The 14,995-nt window shown below is 38.0% G+C and overlaps 1 protein-coding gene across 1 annotated transcript in view; it reads right to left on the minus strand.

Annotated features, from left to right (window-relative positions):
• Window positions 1-1,950: 1,950 nt before the first annotated feature.
• HSPBAP1 (HSPB1 associated protein 1) overlaps window positions 1,951-14,995 on the minus strand; it is a gene marked incomplete at both ends in the record, with an annotated part of 45,484 nt that continues 32,439 nt past the window's right edge. The window contains 5 exons of the mRNA XM_084232683.1: window positions 1,951-2,481; window positions 2,606-2,716; window positions 5,672-5,755; window positions 10,732-10,903; window positions 13,749-13,885. Of these exons, the coding sequence (XP_084088809.1) occupies window positions 1,951-2,481; window positions 2,606-2,716; window positions 5,672-5,755; window positions 10,732-10,903; window positions 13,749-13,885 (1,035 nt within the window). The remainder of the gene's footprint in view (window positions 2,482-2,605; window positions 2,717-5,671; window positions 5,756-10,731; window positions 10,904-13,748; window positions 13,886-14,995) is intronic.

A 14,995-nucleotide genomic window follows, 5' to 3' on the forward strand; every position in this document is an offset into this window, starting at 1 on the left:
TATCTTCCTGGGACTCCCTGGTGGTGCAAGGGATTGAGCACAGTGCTGTGAAGCTGTTCACAGCCTCTGCAGCACAAGTTCGATCCCCAGCCGGGACCTACCCACATGGCGCAGCAGACCTCTCCTGACTTGCCCGCTGTTCCCCTCAGCAGTGTACTTCGGTCTATGTGCTTGTTCTGTTCCCCACTCTGTCTCTGGTGGATCCTCTCACCTCCCACACCTCTGGCCTGTACTCCAGTTCTCATATGCATAAATAAATAAATTTTTAAAAATAAATGTTTTAAAAATGTATCTTCCTGTAAAATTTCACAAAATATTATTTGCACTTACAATTGAATTCTCTGAAATCACCTATTCTGAACCATTTTAAAAAGTTAATGACTTTTTCCTATTAATTTTGGTATATAACACTATTGTTTTAGAAGTACAGGTTTTCTCCACTTCAAATATATGCTACTACACCAACACCTACAATCAAACTCAACTACACTCCATTAGAGTCCCTCACCCTTTGCTTTGTTTCCATCCCACCCTCTAGTAACCTTTTTTTGGTTTTGTTTTGTTTTCTATTACATTTTTTTAAAATGTTATCCTTTGCACTATTCAGATCTTATGACTAATGGGTCACGACCTGCAATTTGAAAATCGATGGTCAAAGGAGCAGCAAACATATGAAAGAAATACCAGTATCTGTAATAGGGATATACTGACTAGGGATAGCAGACATCTTAGCCTTGGCTACAACATCTACTGCCCCTATGTATTTGACGGAGTATTACTAACAAAATCTTTTTATAATCTTCTCAAATATTTAATGAGCATATACCACATCTTAAGCACTGATAAATGTATGAATACAGTTACATTCTGGTTGGGAGGGAGAATCATCAAGTAGATAAGTACATGTATAGTGGTCAGATGGTGATAGGTGTGACAGAAAGGGTTTTTTCCAGAACCTTATTTTTCTGGGCATGTTTACATAATACTTTCTTTCCTCTCCCAAGGGAGACACGGATTTTCTTTGGATTTATTAATAACCTCTGTCTGAAGGCTGAGAAGGATGGGGCCAGTAATCAATTCATCTTGCAAGGTAAACTTGGGAAATTTTTGGTCAAGTATTTATCTCATGAATGGTTATTCAGAGGTAATAGGCTTTTATAATTTCTAAATTCTTACACAGTAGTAATAATAAACTCCCTCAGATCATCTTACAAATGTAAGGAGAGTGAGATAGATTTCACTAAACCAAGATTTTAGTCAGTTTCAGGAATCAGTATCATCTGTTCCTTTTTATTCCCAGGACTGGTGTCAGAGGTCCCAGTTCCTTCCATAAGGAGGACACTTATTGGGTCTCATCCTTTTCCTGTCAGTACTCTGCTGTAGATGACATGAGTTAACCAGTGAAAATCGTGCAGGTATCAAAAGTATGATCACTTCAGATGGGGGTTAGGATCCACCCAGTGGAGATAATAGGTAAAGGGTGGCTAACTTTTTCTGTAAGGAAATAGTGAATATTTCTGACTTTATAGCTATGCAGTTTCTGTTATTACTCTGCCACTGTAACCCTAATGCCACCACAGACAGCAAGTAAAAAAATGGCAGGGCTGTGTTCCAATAAAACTTTATTAACCAAAACAAGCAGAAGGCAGACCTCTGCTTGATGTTGATGGCAAGATTACCTCCTGTTGAGAACACTTGGGGGTTGACATTTAATAGGCTAAAAGGATGGCATGGGAGACGGAAAGGTAAAGTCTTTGAAGAAAGAAGGCCTACAAACAACCAAGAGCCAATTAGCCAAAGGGCAAAGAACATGAAAGAAAGTAGGAAGTACAGAAACTTAGTTTATTAAGTATGAAAATTAAACTTTTGCTTTTCCATCTTTTTTCTTTTTTAAAACATACTATCTAAAATGTTTTTTAAATACTGTTTAAGAAGTCATTTTCTTTAGAATCACAAACTTCTTCCTTGTATCAAAAGTTGTGCCACTATCCTAGTTACTTTTGGATTCACTAAACAGTCCAGCAAGTCATCTGTGGAAATGAATTTTTGACAAGGGGCTGATGCACTATTTGAAGAAGTTTGTTCCATAACTGCATCTTCACTTTTGCTCATCATTCGTTGCCTCTTAGTGTGATGTAATTTTCTAGAATGCTCTCCATCTTGGCCAACAAAGTCTTTACCACCACTTTCAAATATGTCTTCTTCTTCTGAAGGTGGTTCTTCAGAACTTGGTATTACAGGAACAAGATCAGGGCCAAAGGGACCTGCTGCCTCCTGTTCTGCTGTTCCCAGGGTTAAGAGGCTACCTGTTTCTTCCACTTCCACGTGGTTGTGCACATTTAATTCTTGCTCTCTCACATACTCTCTACTTGTTCTTGGTGCTTGGATTTCTGACACCTTAGATACTGTGCAATGATCCAAAAAGGCAGAAACAGCTCCATTTAAGTAACGACAATTGACTTCATGAGATGTTTCTTCACCCTAAGAGGGGAGAAATCCTTTAGAATGGTTATACGCACTTATACAAATTAGAAAAATAATGTTGTAGTCAGGGTTGCTTAACCATAGAAAATGAACCGCAGAATGACAACCAGAAGCAGCCTACCTCTGTTGGGTTTAACCAAGCTCTGGTATTGTGGGCATCCTCTGCCGTTTTCAGGGCACACACAAGCATACGGGTGATTGCCTCTTCCACACGGGCCAGGTGGTCCTCTTCCTATGATTGAAAAAAAAAAGAACGACATTTTTTTCATTGGTCTGTCTCATGGATTAAAACAGAAAGTAGAATCTCTCTTATGTATTCTATTCTCTCATTAATATAAGCTTTTTACAAAAGAAATGTTATTGGCAGACCACATATTTTACGTATTTACTATCAATCTGGTATTTAGAAAAACTGTAGGATATTTCATCACCCAAATTCAAGTACATTGCCTATCTATAAGACATAGGCCTTATGAGGTTTTTCTAATCTTTTCCATTCCTTGGCATGTTTAAAGTTTAAAAAGAGGGCCTCTTTGGTGGCGCAAGGGGTTAAGCACCACACTATGAAGCAATCCACAGCCTCTGCAGCATGAGTTTGATCTCTGGCCGGCTAGGGAGAAACCCATAAGGCGAGGCAGACCTCTCCTATCTCGCCAACTGCTCCCCTCAGCAGTGTATTTCAGTCAATTTGCCTGTTCTGTTCCCCACTCTGTCTCTGGTGGATCCTCTCACCTCCCCCGCATCTCTGGCCTGTACCCCAGCTCTTGTATGCATAAATAAATAAATCTTTAAAATAATAAAGTTCAAAAAGAATAGTATCACACACAGAGGAATAATCCATATAGTGTCTGATATAACTATTTGAGGAATGGGAAAAAATATAATTAAGCATGCTTGATCACAAGAGTAAGATGGCTAAACATCTAAACATTTTTTTTTTAAGATACAGTGAGTATAAACTATGGCATTAAGGAAAAATTACATTAAAATCAACAACTTTGCGCATCAAAAGGCATCATAAAGGAAAAAAACAGACCAGATGTCCTTAACATATGTAATGACAATACATTAATATCCAGAATATCTGCACAAACAACCCAATTTTTAAATGGGCAAAAGACATGAAAACATTAAAAAAAATTATAATCATACACACAAATAAATGTAAGAAAGATGCTTAACCTCATTATTAATCAATTAAGTACAAATCAAGAAGCTCTGGTTATCTTAACACATCTTAAACACTGATGGTGGAAGGATAAACTCAGAGCCATTTGGAAAACATGCTGGCATTATTTATAAACTTAAGTACTGTATACCCTACAGAGCAGCATTCTACTCCTACATATATATCGTCTCTAGAGAAACATTTGCACATATGTACAAGAATATTCTATTTTTAAAAGCAAAAAACTGAGAACAACCCAATTATCCATCAACAGAACAATGAACTAATAAGCTGTGGTATATTAACATATGAGAATATTACACCACAGCAAAAATGAATGAATAGCTACTTATGACAACATAGACAAATGTTAGAATCATAAAATTAAATTGAAAAAAGCATATCTCTATGATGAGACACCACTTCACATTAGGAAGGCAATAATCAAGATGACAGATTGTGTTGGTGAGGATGTGGAGAGATGGGAATCTTTATATATTGCTGTGAGAATATAAATGGTACTGCTGCTTTTTCAAACAGACTGGCAGTGTCTCTAAGGATTAAACATGTGATGGTTAATTTTATGAATCAACCTGGTTAGGCTATAATGTCCACTTGTTTACTAGTCTCATGTTGCTGTGAAGATATTTTGTAGATGTATTATCAATCAAGTGAATTTAAGTAAAGGAGGTTATCTTCAATAATGTGGTTGGACCTCATCCAATCAGTTGGAAGCCTTCAGAGAAAAAAAAATCTATGAAATTCTGCCTTGAGATTGTAACAGAAACCCTGGGTGAGTTTCCTGTCTGCCAACCTGTTTTATAATTTTAGACTCCAGATAGCAACTTCAACTTGTCTGCCTTTCCAGCTTACTGGGCTGCCTGATCCAGTAATTCCACAAAAATGTCTATGTTAACATTAACAGCATTATTCACAACAGTCAATGGTAGACACAAGCCAAATGTCCATCAACTTAGAGTGGAAAGACAATGTGGTATATCTATACAATGGAATATTTTTCAATCATAAAAAAAAAATAAAGTGCTGATACATGGATGATCTTGAAAACATTATGTGAGTCAAAGATGTCATCCACAAGACCACATATTAAATAATTCCAAAACTGGTAAATCTATAGAGACAGAAAACAGATTAGCAATTGCCTATGGCAGGAAAGTAAAAAGGGGGAGTAACTACTAATAGATATGGGGCTCCTTTTTTATGGCAATGAAAATATCCCAAAATTGATTGGTTGCACAATTCTTTGAGCATACAAAAACTATTATTTGAAATTGGTGATTTTGTATGGTATGGATTCAATCTCATTAAAGATATTATTTTTAAAGCCTCAGAAAACTACATTAAATATGATTTTATTTTATTAAGCTTAAAATATGTAAAATAGTAAGTTTTTTTAGGGATATGTAAATATGTGATGACTTGTTTAAGCAAGAGAAAGAAGCTTCTGAAGGAGACAGATGGGGGTAGAACGGGAAGGAACACAACACAGATCCAAGTTAAAACTTTCCAGGTTTTAGATTAGGTGGTACGTTCATTGGTATTCATTATATTATTAATCTTATACATCTTACAAATATGTTATATTCTTTTATGAGTATAAATACAATAAAAGACAAAGGAAAAATTATGAGAAGAAAGCTTTTAAAAATCAATATATATTAGGCATAAAATATATAAATAAATGTACATTTATTTATATATATATTTACAAAAAAGACTGACTGGAATTAACTAGAAATGAATACAAATAGATTGCTCTAGGGGATAGGAGGAGCGAAGTAGAGGAACAAAGATAAAAGAAGGACTTCTCTGAGTTTACCTTTTAGTACAGCTTTGAAAATTTAAATGTTTTACATATTCAAAATTAACATAAAGAAAAAAGAGCATTTCAAAATAAGGCAATATGGAATGTTGGTTAGAATTAATCACCAAGTTTCACAGAGAGTTTTCTGCATCTTAAGAGCAAAGATTACATTTATTTCTTTAAAAAAATGGTACCAGTTCAATCCATGAGTTTACACTGACAGTGACAGGATCAATGGATTCCACGTAATGCCACCAGTGTCTGGGAACAAAGAGGACCTGAAAACCAGGTAAAAAATGATTAGGAAAAGGACATTTCATTTTTCTGTCAGAATCACACCTCATTAAAGCTTCTTGGAGAAAAGGAATATAAATGAATTTTTGGTAATATTAATGTATGAAAGAGAAACAAGAAAAACCCACAATCATTTCTTTCATTAATTTTCTAAAAATTAATTAATCATTTTTTTGATGTAACATTGGTATACAACCTGTGTCTGTTTGGGAGGTATAGGTCCCCATCTATTCAAATTTGTCACTCACTGCCAAAGCACCAATAACCCTCCTTTTGTCTATTGGAACCCCTCCACCTTTTGCTGCCAAACCTGCTCCCTCTATAGTAACCTCAGCTCTGCAGTCAAATTCCAAGAGTCTGGTTTGGTTTGGATTTATCTGTTCCTTTACATTCCACATGAATGTAGTCATTCAGTATTTGTCTTTCTCCTTCTGATTTATTTCACTTACATAATCCCCTCCAGTTCCACCCATATTGTCATAAAAGGCAAGATTTCATCATACATATTATGTATGATATATATTCATTAAATATACGATACATATATACACATACCACATCTTAATTCACTCATCTGTCGTTGGGCACATAAACTGTCCCTGTTACTCAGCTATCATAAATAGTGCTGCAGTGAACATAGGAATGCATATATATCTTTAGTGTTTTTATATTTTTCAGACAGATACCGGAGTGACACTGCTCGATCATACAATAAATCTTTAATATTCTGAGGAACCTCCATATGGCTGGACCAGTCTACATTCTCATGAACAGTGTGCCAGTGTTCCTTTTTCTCTTGCCAGCACTTGTTTCTGGTCTTGTTGACATGGACCATCTCACAGGTGTGAGGTGATGTTTCACTATGGTTTTGATTTGCATTTCCCTGGTAAGTGATAGAGCAGTTTTTCATGTGCTAGCCATCTGTATGTCACTGGAGAGGTGTCTATTTAGCCCTTCTGCACAATTTTTGATTGGATTGTATTCTTTTTGTTGCGTTGTATGAGTTTTTTGTAGCTCCTGGATATATTGGCTTCTTTTCAGATATATGGTGTGCAAATATTTTTTCTTATTTAGTGTCTTTTTATCTTAGTAATAGTTTCTTTTGCTGTACAGACACTTTTTAGTTTGATGTTGTCTCACTGTGTTTGCTTTTATTTCCTTGCTGTTATATATATATAGTTGAATACTCAAAGAAATCATGAAGCCAATGTTATAAAGTGTTTTGCCTGTTTTTTTTTTAAAATGTATTTCATGGCTCCAGGTCTTACAATCAAGCCTTTAATCCACTTTGACTTAATTTCTGTGTATGGTATAAGACAGAGGTGTAGTTTCATTCTTTTTCATGTGGCTATCCAATTTTCCCAATACCATTTGTTGCACAGACTGTCCTTTCTCCATCCTTTGTTTCTGGTTCCTTTGTTGTAAATGAAATGTCCATGTGCGTGTGGGTTTCTTTTTGGGCTTGCAATTCTATACCATTGGTCTGTGTGTCTCTCTTTATTCCAGTATTATAGTGGTTTGACTAAAATAGCTTTTAGCTATAGCATAGTTTGAAACCTGGGAGTGTGATGCTTCCGTTCTTTTTTGGGTGATGGCTGCTTTAGCTATTTGGGGTTTTTTTGTTTCCTACAAATTTCAGTAATGTTTTTCTATTTCCTTGAAGAATGTCATGGAAATTTTGATAGGGATTGCACTGAATCTGTATAATATTTTGGATAAGACATGGCTAATTCGAATGGAATTATCTTTCCATTTCTTTGTATCTTTTATTTCTTTTAACAATGTCTTGTAGTTATACAGGTCTCTCACCAACTCAGTTACCAAGTTTATTCCTAGGTTCTTAATTCTTTTAGATGTGATTGCAAATGGGATTGTTTTATTGATTTCTTTCTCTTTTAGTCACTATTTGCACATAGACATGCCACACATTTTTGTATTTTGACTTTGTAGATTGCTACTTGACTGCATTGAATTATTGTTTCCAACATATTTCAGTGAAGTCTTTAGGTTTACTATGTATATTATCATGCTATCTGCAAATAGTTACAGTTTTATTTCTTCTCTTCCAAGTTGGATTCCTTTTACTTCTTTCTCTTATCTACTTGCCTTAGGCAGGACTTCCAAAAGTATACTGAATAGTAGTGATGAGAATAAAGTCATTTTTTTTACTGGCAAGTCCTCACGTTCTACAAAACCTTTTCCAACATTTGTAGATATTACCAGCTTTTCCAGCCTCACTTCTCCTTAACCCTGAATCTTCTCTGTCTGCAACAAAATCTTAGGAAAAGATGGTAAAATTCTAGTTTTCTCTCTGTTTTAGCACAAAAAAGTTTATGCACTTTGAGAAAGGGCATAGGACAGAGTTTCTGTCTTCTCACAGACTAAAATCTAGCCAATCCAAAAATAATGGGTAAAAGGTGACATTATATAAATGGTAAATCCAAGAGGTAGCTATTGAGTCCAGAGAACTTTAAAGGTGGGAGAATGGGCATGAGCCATGGGGGTGAAGGGAAAAATGGATGGAGGAAATGTGATTTGAACATGAATAGAAAAGCATTTAGAGGGCCTCCCTGGTGGTGCAAGGGGTTAAGCACCACACTATGAAGCAATCTGCAGCCTCTGCAGCACGAGTTCGATCCCCGGCTAGCCAGAGAGAAACCTACATGGTGCAGCAGACCTATCCTGTCTCGCCCGCTCCTCCCCTCTGCAGTGTATTTCAGTCAATCTGCCTGTTCTGTTCCCCACTCTGTCTCTGGTGAATCCTCTCACCCCCCACACATCTCTGGCCTGTACCCCAGTTCTTGTATGCATAGATGGATAGATCTTTAAAAAAAAAAAAGCATTTAGAGAAAAGAATGAGCACATGGTATGAGGGAGAAATGGCACAGGCAATGTAGGTCAGTTTTACCACTAAAGAAGGAATAATGGAAAATAAGGTGGGAAAATGAGGATATGGCCAGTGCTGGCCCTAAATTCAAATGAAAGAATCTGGATTTTATCCCGTAGGAATTGCATTACAAGTTACTGTGAAAGTTTGAGTAGACAGTGGTTAAAATAGTAACATTGTGGGAGAATCTGGGAAGGATAGGAAATTATTGCAATGGTCCACCTAATAAGTGAAAACAAAATAGGCAGGTAGAATAACAGAAGCAATAGGCAGAGACACTTAGGGCTGCGTTTGTCCAGATTCAGTGTGCTCAGTGTGAAATTTCCTAAAGAAGGTTGGGAACAGATGGCACTTGCTATGTACAGGGTTAAACTGGAAGATGGAAAGAGCATTCTTTTTAGGAGAACTGAGTGCTGAATTTAGTCCTTAGGAGGTCATGAATGTCTTTCCACAGAACATACTTTCAGTAAACTAGTAAAACAGAGCCCATCAGTTTATGGTAGATTAGGGATGAGCAGACTGCTAGGAAAACTGACACAATAGATAGAACCACTCATTCAAAAGTGGCTATTTAGGGGTCCTCCCTGGTGGCGCAACGGGGTAAGACACATCCCATGAAGCTGTCGGCAGCCTCTGCAGCTCCAGTTCAATCCCCAGCCAGGGAGGAGACCCACATGGCACAGTAGACCTCTCCTGACTCGCCTGCTCCTCCCCTCAGCAGTGTATGTCGGTCAATCTGCCTGTTCTGTTCCCCACTCTGTCTCTGGTGAATCCTCTCACCCTCCACACCTCTGGCCTATACTCCAGTTCTTATATGCATAAATAAAAAAATCTTTTTAAAAAAGTGGCTATTTAAATAGGATTTCACAGCCACTAGAAGGTTATAGAATTATAATGATAATAATAATAAAAGAAAATAACTAGTGTTGGTGAGGATGTGAAAAAAGTTGCTCGTGGGAATGTAAAATGGTACAGTTGCTGTGGAAAAGTTTGTGAATTCCTCAAAAGATTAAACCTAATTACCACATGACCAGCAATTCCACTCTTAGTACCCCAGAAAACTGAAAATGTTCGTAACAAAAACTTTAACATGAATGCGTACAGCAAGCAGCATGGTTTGTAATAGACAAAATGTGGAAATAACCCAAATGCCCATCATCTGATCAACTGACAAATATAAACTCATAGAATGGAATGTATTCAGTCATAAAGGGAATGTAGCACTGATAACATTCTACTGCATGGATGAGCCTTGAACACATGCCACGTGAAAGAAGTCAGCCACGATGGGCGACACATACAATTGTACTTGTGTGAAACATCCAGAGGGGCTAATCCATAAAGAAAACTGCATTATTGTCAGAAGCTGGGGCAGTGAGGGGAATGGAAAATGACTACAGGAAATTGAGGCCACTTGGTGAAATCAAAGTGTCGGATCTGGAGTACTGGAGTGTGAAGGCCAGTGACAAGGAAGCAACAGAAGGAAAATAGGCAGGGAAGAGGGATAATGGAGGGAATATGAACATCTTTCACATTGTTAATCAAACATTGGGCAGCAAATGCCCATTTTGCAAAGGTGATTCTCTTCACTAGGTAGCAGCACTAAGCACAATATCTTTGGGAATATTTCTGAGGCAGTCTGTTACAAAAGCTACATTTCATCTTGCTTCAAGGCAAATCATTATTCATTCACTTGGCTTCACCTGACCCCCTATCTGGATGAATTCCAATCTTGTATTCATTTATCTAGGTTCTAGCTGAACAGACAGTAATTGTAAAAAAGTGCTCCAGAAGTACTCAGGTATCCATGCTTTGGCACTTTCTCTTAACCTGAATAAAAATGACATTGTGAGCAGTTCTGTTCCTCCATGCTCCATTCGCCAGTTTACCAGTAGGTGGAGCTCTGTTCCTTCCTTCCATTTCCTTTGCAAGACCTGTGAGCAGAGGATTATGTGTCTAAAGCCAGTAGCTGGAGAAACTTCCTCCCAATAAAAAAGCAAGAGGGAGGGGATACCATTCTCATTTGTGTTGGGCTGGGGAAGAACAAGTTATAAGGACTTGAGAGAAGGTTACCTGTCCTGGGTACAGTGTGACAGTATGTCTTCGGGCTTTCCGGAATTGAGGAAAACGTTTTAAATCAGGATTGGCAACATTAACTTTACTGAACACACTGGATTCTTCATAAGGGATTCTAGTTGGGTACAGGAGAGGAGTATCCTGGGGAGGGAAGAGATGCCATCTTTTCCTAATTAAAAAAAGATACAAGTTAATAATTTCAACTTGAGACAAAACAGGTAAGACAGCAGCAGCTAAGTATTCATTTTATTCAATTTCATTCAGTCCTTAAAAGGAGTATGGAGCAATCCCAGTGGCCACCTGTCCCATCTCTCACTCAGTGCTGGAATCTCCTCTGCAGACACCTGATGGAGGCAGGACAGCAACTAGCAGATTTCATGATGGCCAAGGCAGCCCCTTATCACTGGAACACAATCTAATATGTAACATCTTTCTTATCTCAGAACAATGTCCAAATGGTTCCTATCCCTCATTCCAAAGCTATCCAAAGTAACCTCCACACTCTCATGTTTCCATGAGTTGAAAGAATAGAGAACAAGCACCATTTGCCTGGTCTAAGACCCTCAGGCTCCACCCTGCCTTTCCAGCTTAATCCCTCTGCCTCCAATGCACGAATTCAACTGGGCAATTCACAGGGTCCTCTGCCTACCCCAGGCTTTCCCAGGACTGTGTTCATGCTGCTCCCTCTGCCTCTCCCATCTGTGTCTTTTGAACACTTTCCTTTCCTTCAGAGGACAGCTGGGCTGTTCCCTGAAATTTTCCCTGATCTTTCCCACAGGAATGTTACTTCTACTTTTCAGTCCCACGACCCTGTGAAGTTCTGCTCAAGTGTATGTCTATTCTGCCTTATATCACAGTTCTCTGTGAGCTTGTGTACACCCCAACTGCACCCCAACTCTCTTAGAGCAGGAAGGTGTTTTACTCACTTACCTTTTTTGCTAGTGCAACACACATATCTGTACAGCAGGATACTCAATAGATATTTACAAGTTATTTTTTTTTACTACAGAGTTAGTAACGAAGTCAGAAAAATGTTTTATTACAGAGTAACAATAAAGCTACATTAATTTTATTTCCTAGAAACAATGTAGGTATCCTGGTAATGTGTATTTAACTAGAATTTCTTTAGCTTGCTTTCCAATTCAGAACACATGGAAAGTGACTACTTAAAATGATACCCTCCCTTACCAAGTTTAAGGTTCAGATAATAAACTCTACCAGGGCAGGACCAATGCATATTTGACTCACTAGTTCATCCACAGTGTATCAAAATGCACTGCAGACAGTCTAGGCTTTTTAGTAAAGACTTAGAGTCAACTCAAAAAAATTAAGGAGTCAACTGCCTTATTCCATCTTGTAGTTTTCAAGGCTCTTTACATATGAATTCGATTCACATGTGATTATTCCCTATTTCTCTTGGCTCCAGTGATTTTTGTGTGTTTCTAAAGAGTCAGGCAGCCTGCATACAGCCATTTCTGCTTTTCCTTCTGAGCTGCCCTTGTGAGTATCCTAAATGGCCAGGTTAGGTGTTTGGGCATCATTACTTAGGGGAAAATAAGGCTACACATACAACATTCTAATTATATCCTCCAAGTGGCAGAAACATTTACACATAACTCCTGGGATCAGAATCTATCAAAACTACCTGACTTTGCACTTAAAAATAAGCGACCACAGATGGGAGAAAAAAAAGTGCAGCGTGTGTACAGCTAGACACAAACTAAAGTCTAGTGAAAGAGGCCACAAATACCATCTAGTCTAGTAATCCTCACACCAGTCTCCCTGCATCTTCCTCAGGGGCCTGAGGATAGTAGCAAAGACTCCTCCTTTCAACAAATTACTCTGCTCCTATTTACTTAGGTTTGTGGAAAGGGTGTTTCTATTTTTATTTATTTTTATTTTTTAAATTTAAATAATAAATTTTATTTTTATATTCCCCCATACAATTGCAAACGCCCCATTCTGACCCCAATCCCTCCCCTCCCACCCCCACCTCCCAAAAAGTGTCTCTGGTTCATAGTTTTTTGTTGACTTTGATTTTCACTTTCTTATATTCATTTTCCTGGTCCCTTATTTAAGTTTTCTAGATTCCTGCTATGAGTGAGACCATCCGGTATTTTTCTTTTTCTTTTTGGCTTATTTCGCTGAGCATGATCCCTTCCAACGCCATCCATGTTGCTGCAAATGGCATGTGTTTATCTTTTTTGAATGCTGAGTAATATTCCATGGTATATACATACCACATCTTCTTGATCCAGTCATCTATTTTTGGGCATTTGGGTTGTTTCCAAAGCTTAGCTATTGTAAACAGTGCTGCTATAAACATAGGGGTGCAGGTGCTCTTTGGAATTGATGTTTCTGTGTCCTTTGGGTAAATACCTAGGAGTGGAATTGCTGGATCATATGGAAGCTCTATGTTTAGTAGGTCCAGAAATCTCCACACAGCTCTCCACAGTGGTTGGACCAGTTTGCACTCCCACCAACAGTGCAGAAGAGTTCCTTTTTCTCCACACCCTCGCCAACATTTGTTGTTGCTAGTTTTTTTAATATGTGCCATTCTCACTGGTGTGAGATGGTATCTCATGGTGTTTCTATTTTTAGACAAATGCTTGAATGACACAGAATCTTATGTCAAAGAGGTAAGCAGAGAGCTGTCTATCTCAACTGGGAGTAGAATGCTATAGTTTGAGGATCAGTTTTCTGAAGGCAGTGGTGATAATGCTCAGAGACCAACACGGAAACAACCATTTAAACTATTCCCTTCTTAATGCTGTACACCAGATGCCTATGTAACGTTAGGAACCAATGTTACTTCAATACAAAAAATTTAAATAATAAACAAACTGTTCCCCTCACTGAACCAGAGGTTAAGAGATCTCTCTGGTCACGAGGCAGGATGGAGCAGAGGCTAAACCTTGGAGTCCTGCCATCTATCTGATACTCATTTCTCTAGCAGCACATACATTCACACACACATACTCTCTCCACCCACCTCAGATACACAAATGTATTACCTTCCTTGTACCTGGAACACTAAATTGCAACCATACGAGTCCAGATGACAAGGTGTATGGGCCCCCAAAGAGCCAATCCACAATGTGCTCTCTTGTCCATTTCTTCCAGGAAACCCGAAATCAGACCATATCACATCCTGTTTTGAAAATAAAATTACAATCCATCAAGAACCAGCCAACCTCACTATAGGGCAGTGCTGCACATTTACACTTGAATTGGTTCCAGGCACTTGCATAACACTCTTAACAGAAAATGCCATAGATGGAGGAGGTTAGATGCTGCTGCAGTTCAAGAAATCCTTTTAGCCAATAACATATCTGAATTAACTCACTAATAGTAGTTATTCAACTAATAGTAGTTATTCAACAAATATTTATCCACTGTCTACAACAACATGGCAGATTCAGAAACTTGTGATGAATTAATGAACAAAACAGATAAGAATGCCTATCCAAAATGAAACATATTTTAAAGGTTGGAGATAACAAATAATAGACTTAATTATGCAGATATCTAGGGGAAGGTGGGAATAATGACTACAGTGGAAGTAGAAGTTTTTCAAATAGGACTGTAGCTCAACTCAGGAAGACAGAAGGCCAATACCTTTAAGCAGTACAGATATTTGGGCACATGAGCAACATGAACTTTTTATACTTTCATGACCACATAAAAGAATTCTTTTAGGTTAGTGGAATTATTTAAAACTATAGATGATGAAGCCTTCCTCATTCCTACCAAGTCAGTCACAAGGTGAGGGTGTCAAAGTTTACCTTTTGAAATATTTGTAGACAACTTTTGCTATACTCTCAAAAGTCATGAATTCGTAAGTAAAATGAACTTTAAAACAGACAGCACAGGGCTCTGAACTTGGCTTTCCTTACAGTTGATTCCACAGATCATGCTCGAGTCAACCACTGACCATAATACCATCTGCTTCTGTGGTCAAATCCATCTCTCAGACATCCCCTCAGGAGTCTGAGGGTTGCTGCAGCATCTCTTCCTTTCAACAAACTGCTCTGCTATATTTTATTTAGTTTGAAGAGGGGTTCCTGCTTTTTTTTTATTTTTTTAAAGATTTATTTATTTATGCATACAAGAACTGGGGTACAGGCCAGAGGTGTGGGGGGTGAGAGGATTTACCAGAGACAGAGTGGGGAACAGAACAGGCAGACTGACTGAAATACACTGCTGAGGGGAGCAGCGGGCGAGTAAGGAGAGGTCTGCCGCACCATGTGGGTAGCTCCCT

Source organism: Talpa europaea, assembly GCF_964194135.1.
Source record: "Talpa europaea genome assembly, chromosome: 4".
Classification (NCBI taxonomy): domain Eukaryota; kingdom Metazoa; phylum Chordata; class Mammalia; order Eulipotyphla; family Talpidae; genus Talpa; species Talpa europaea.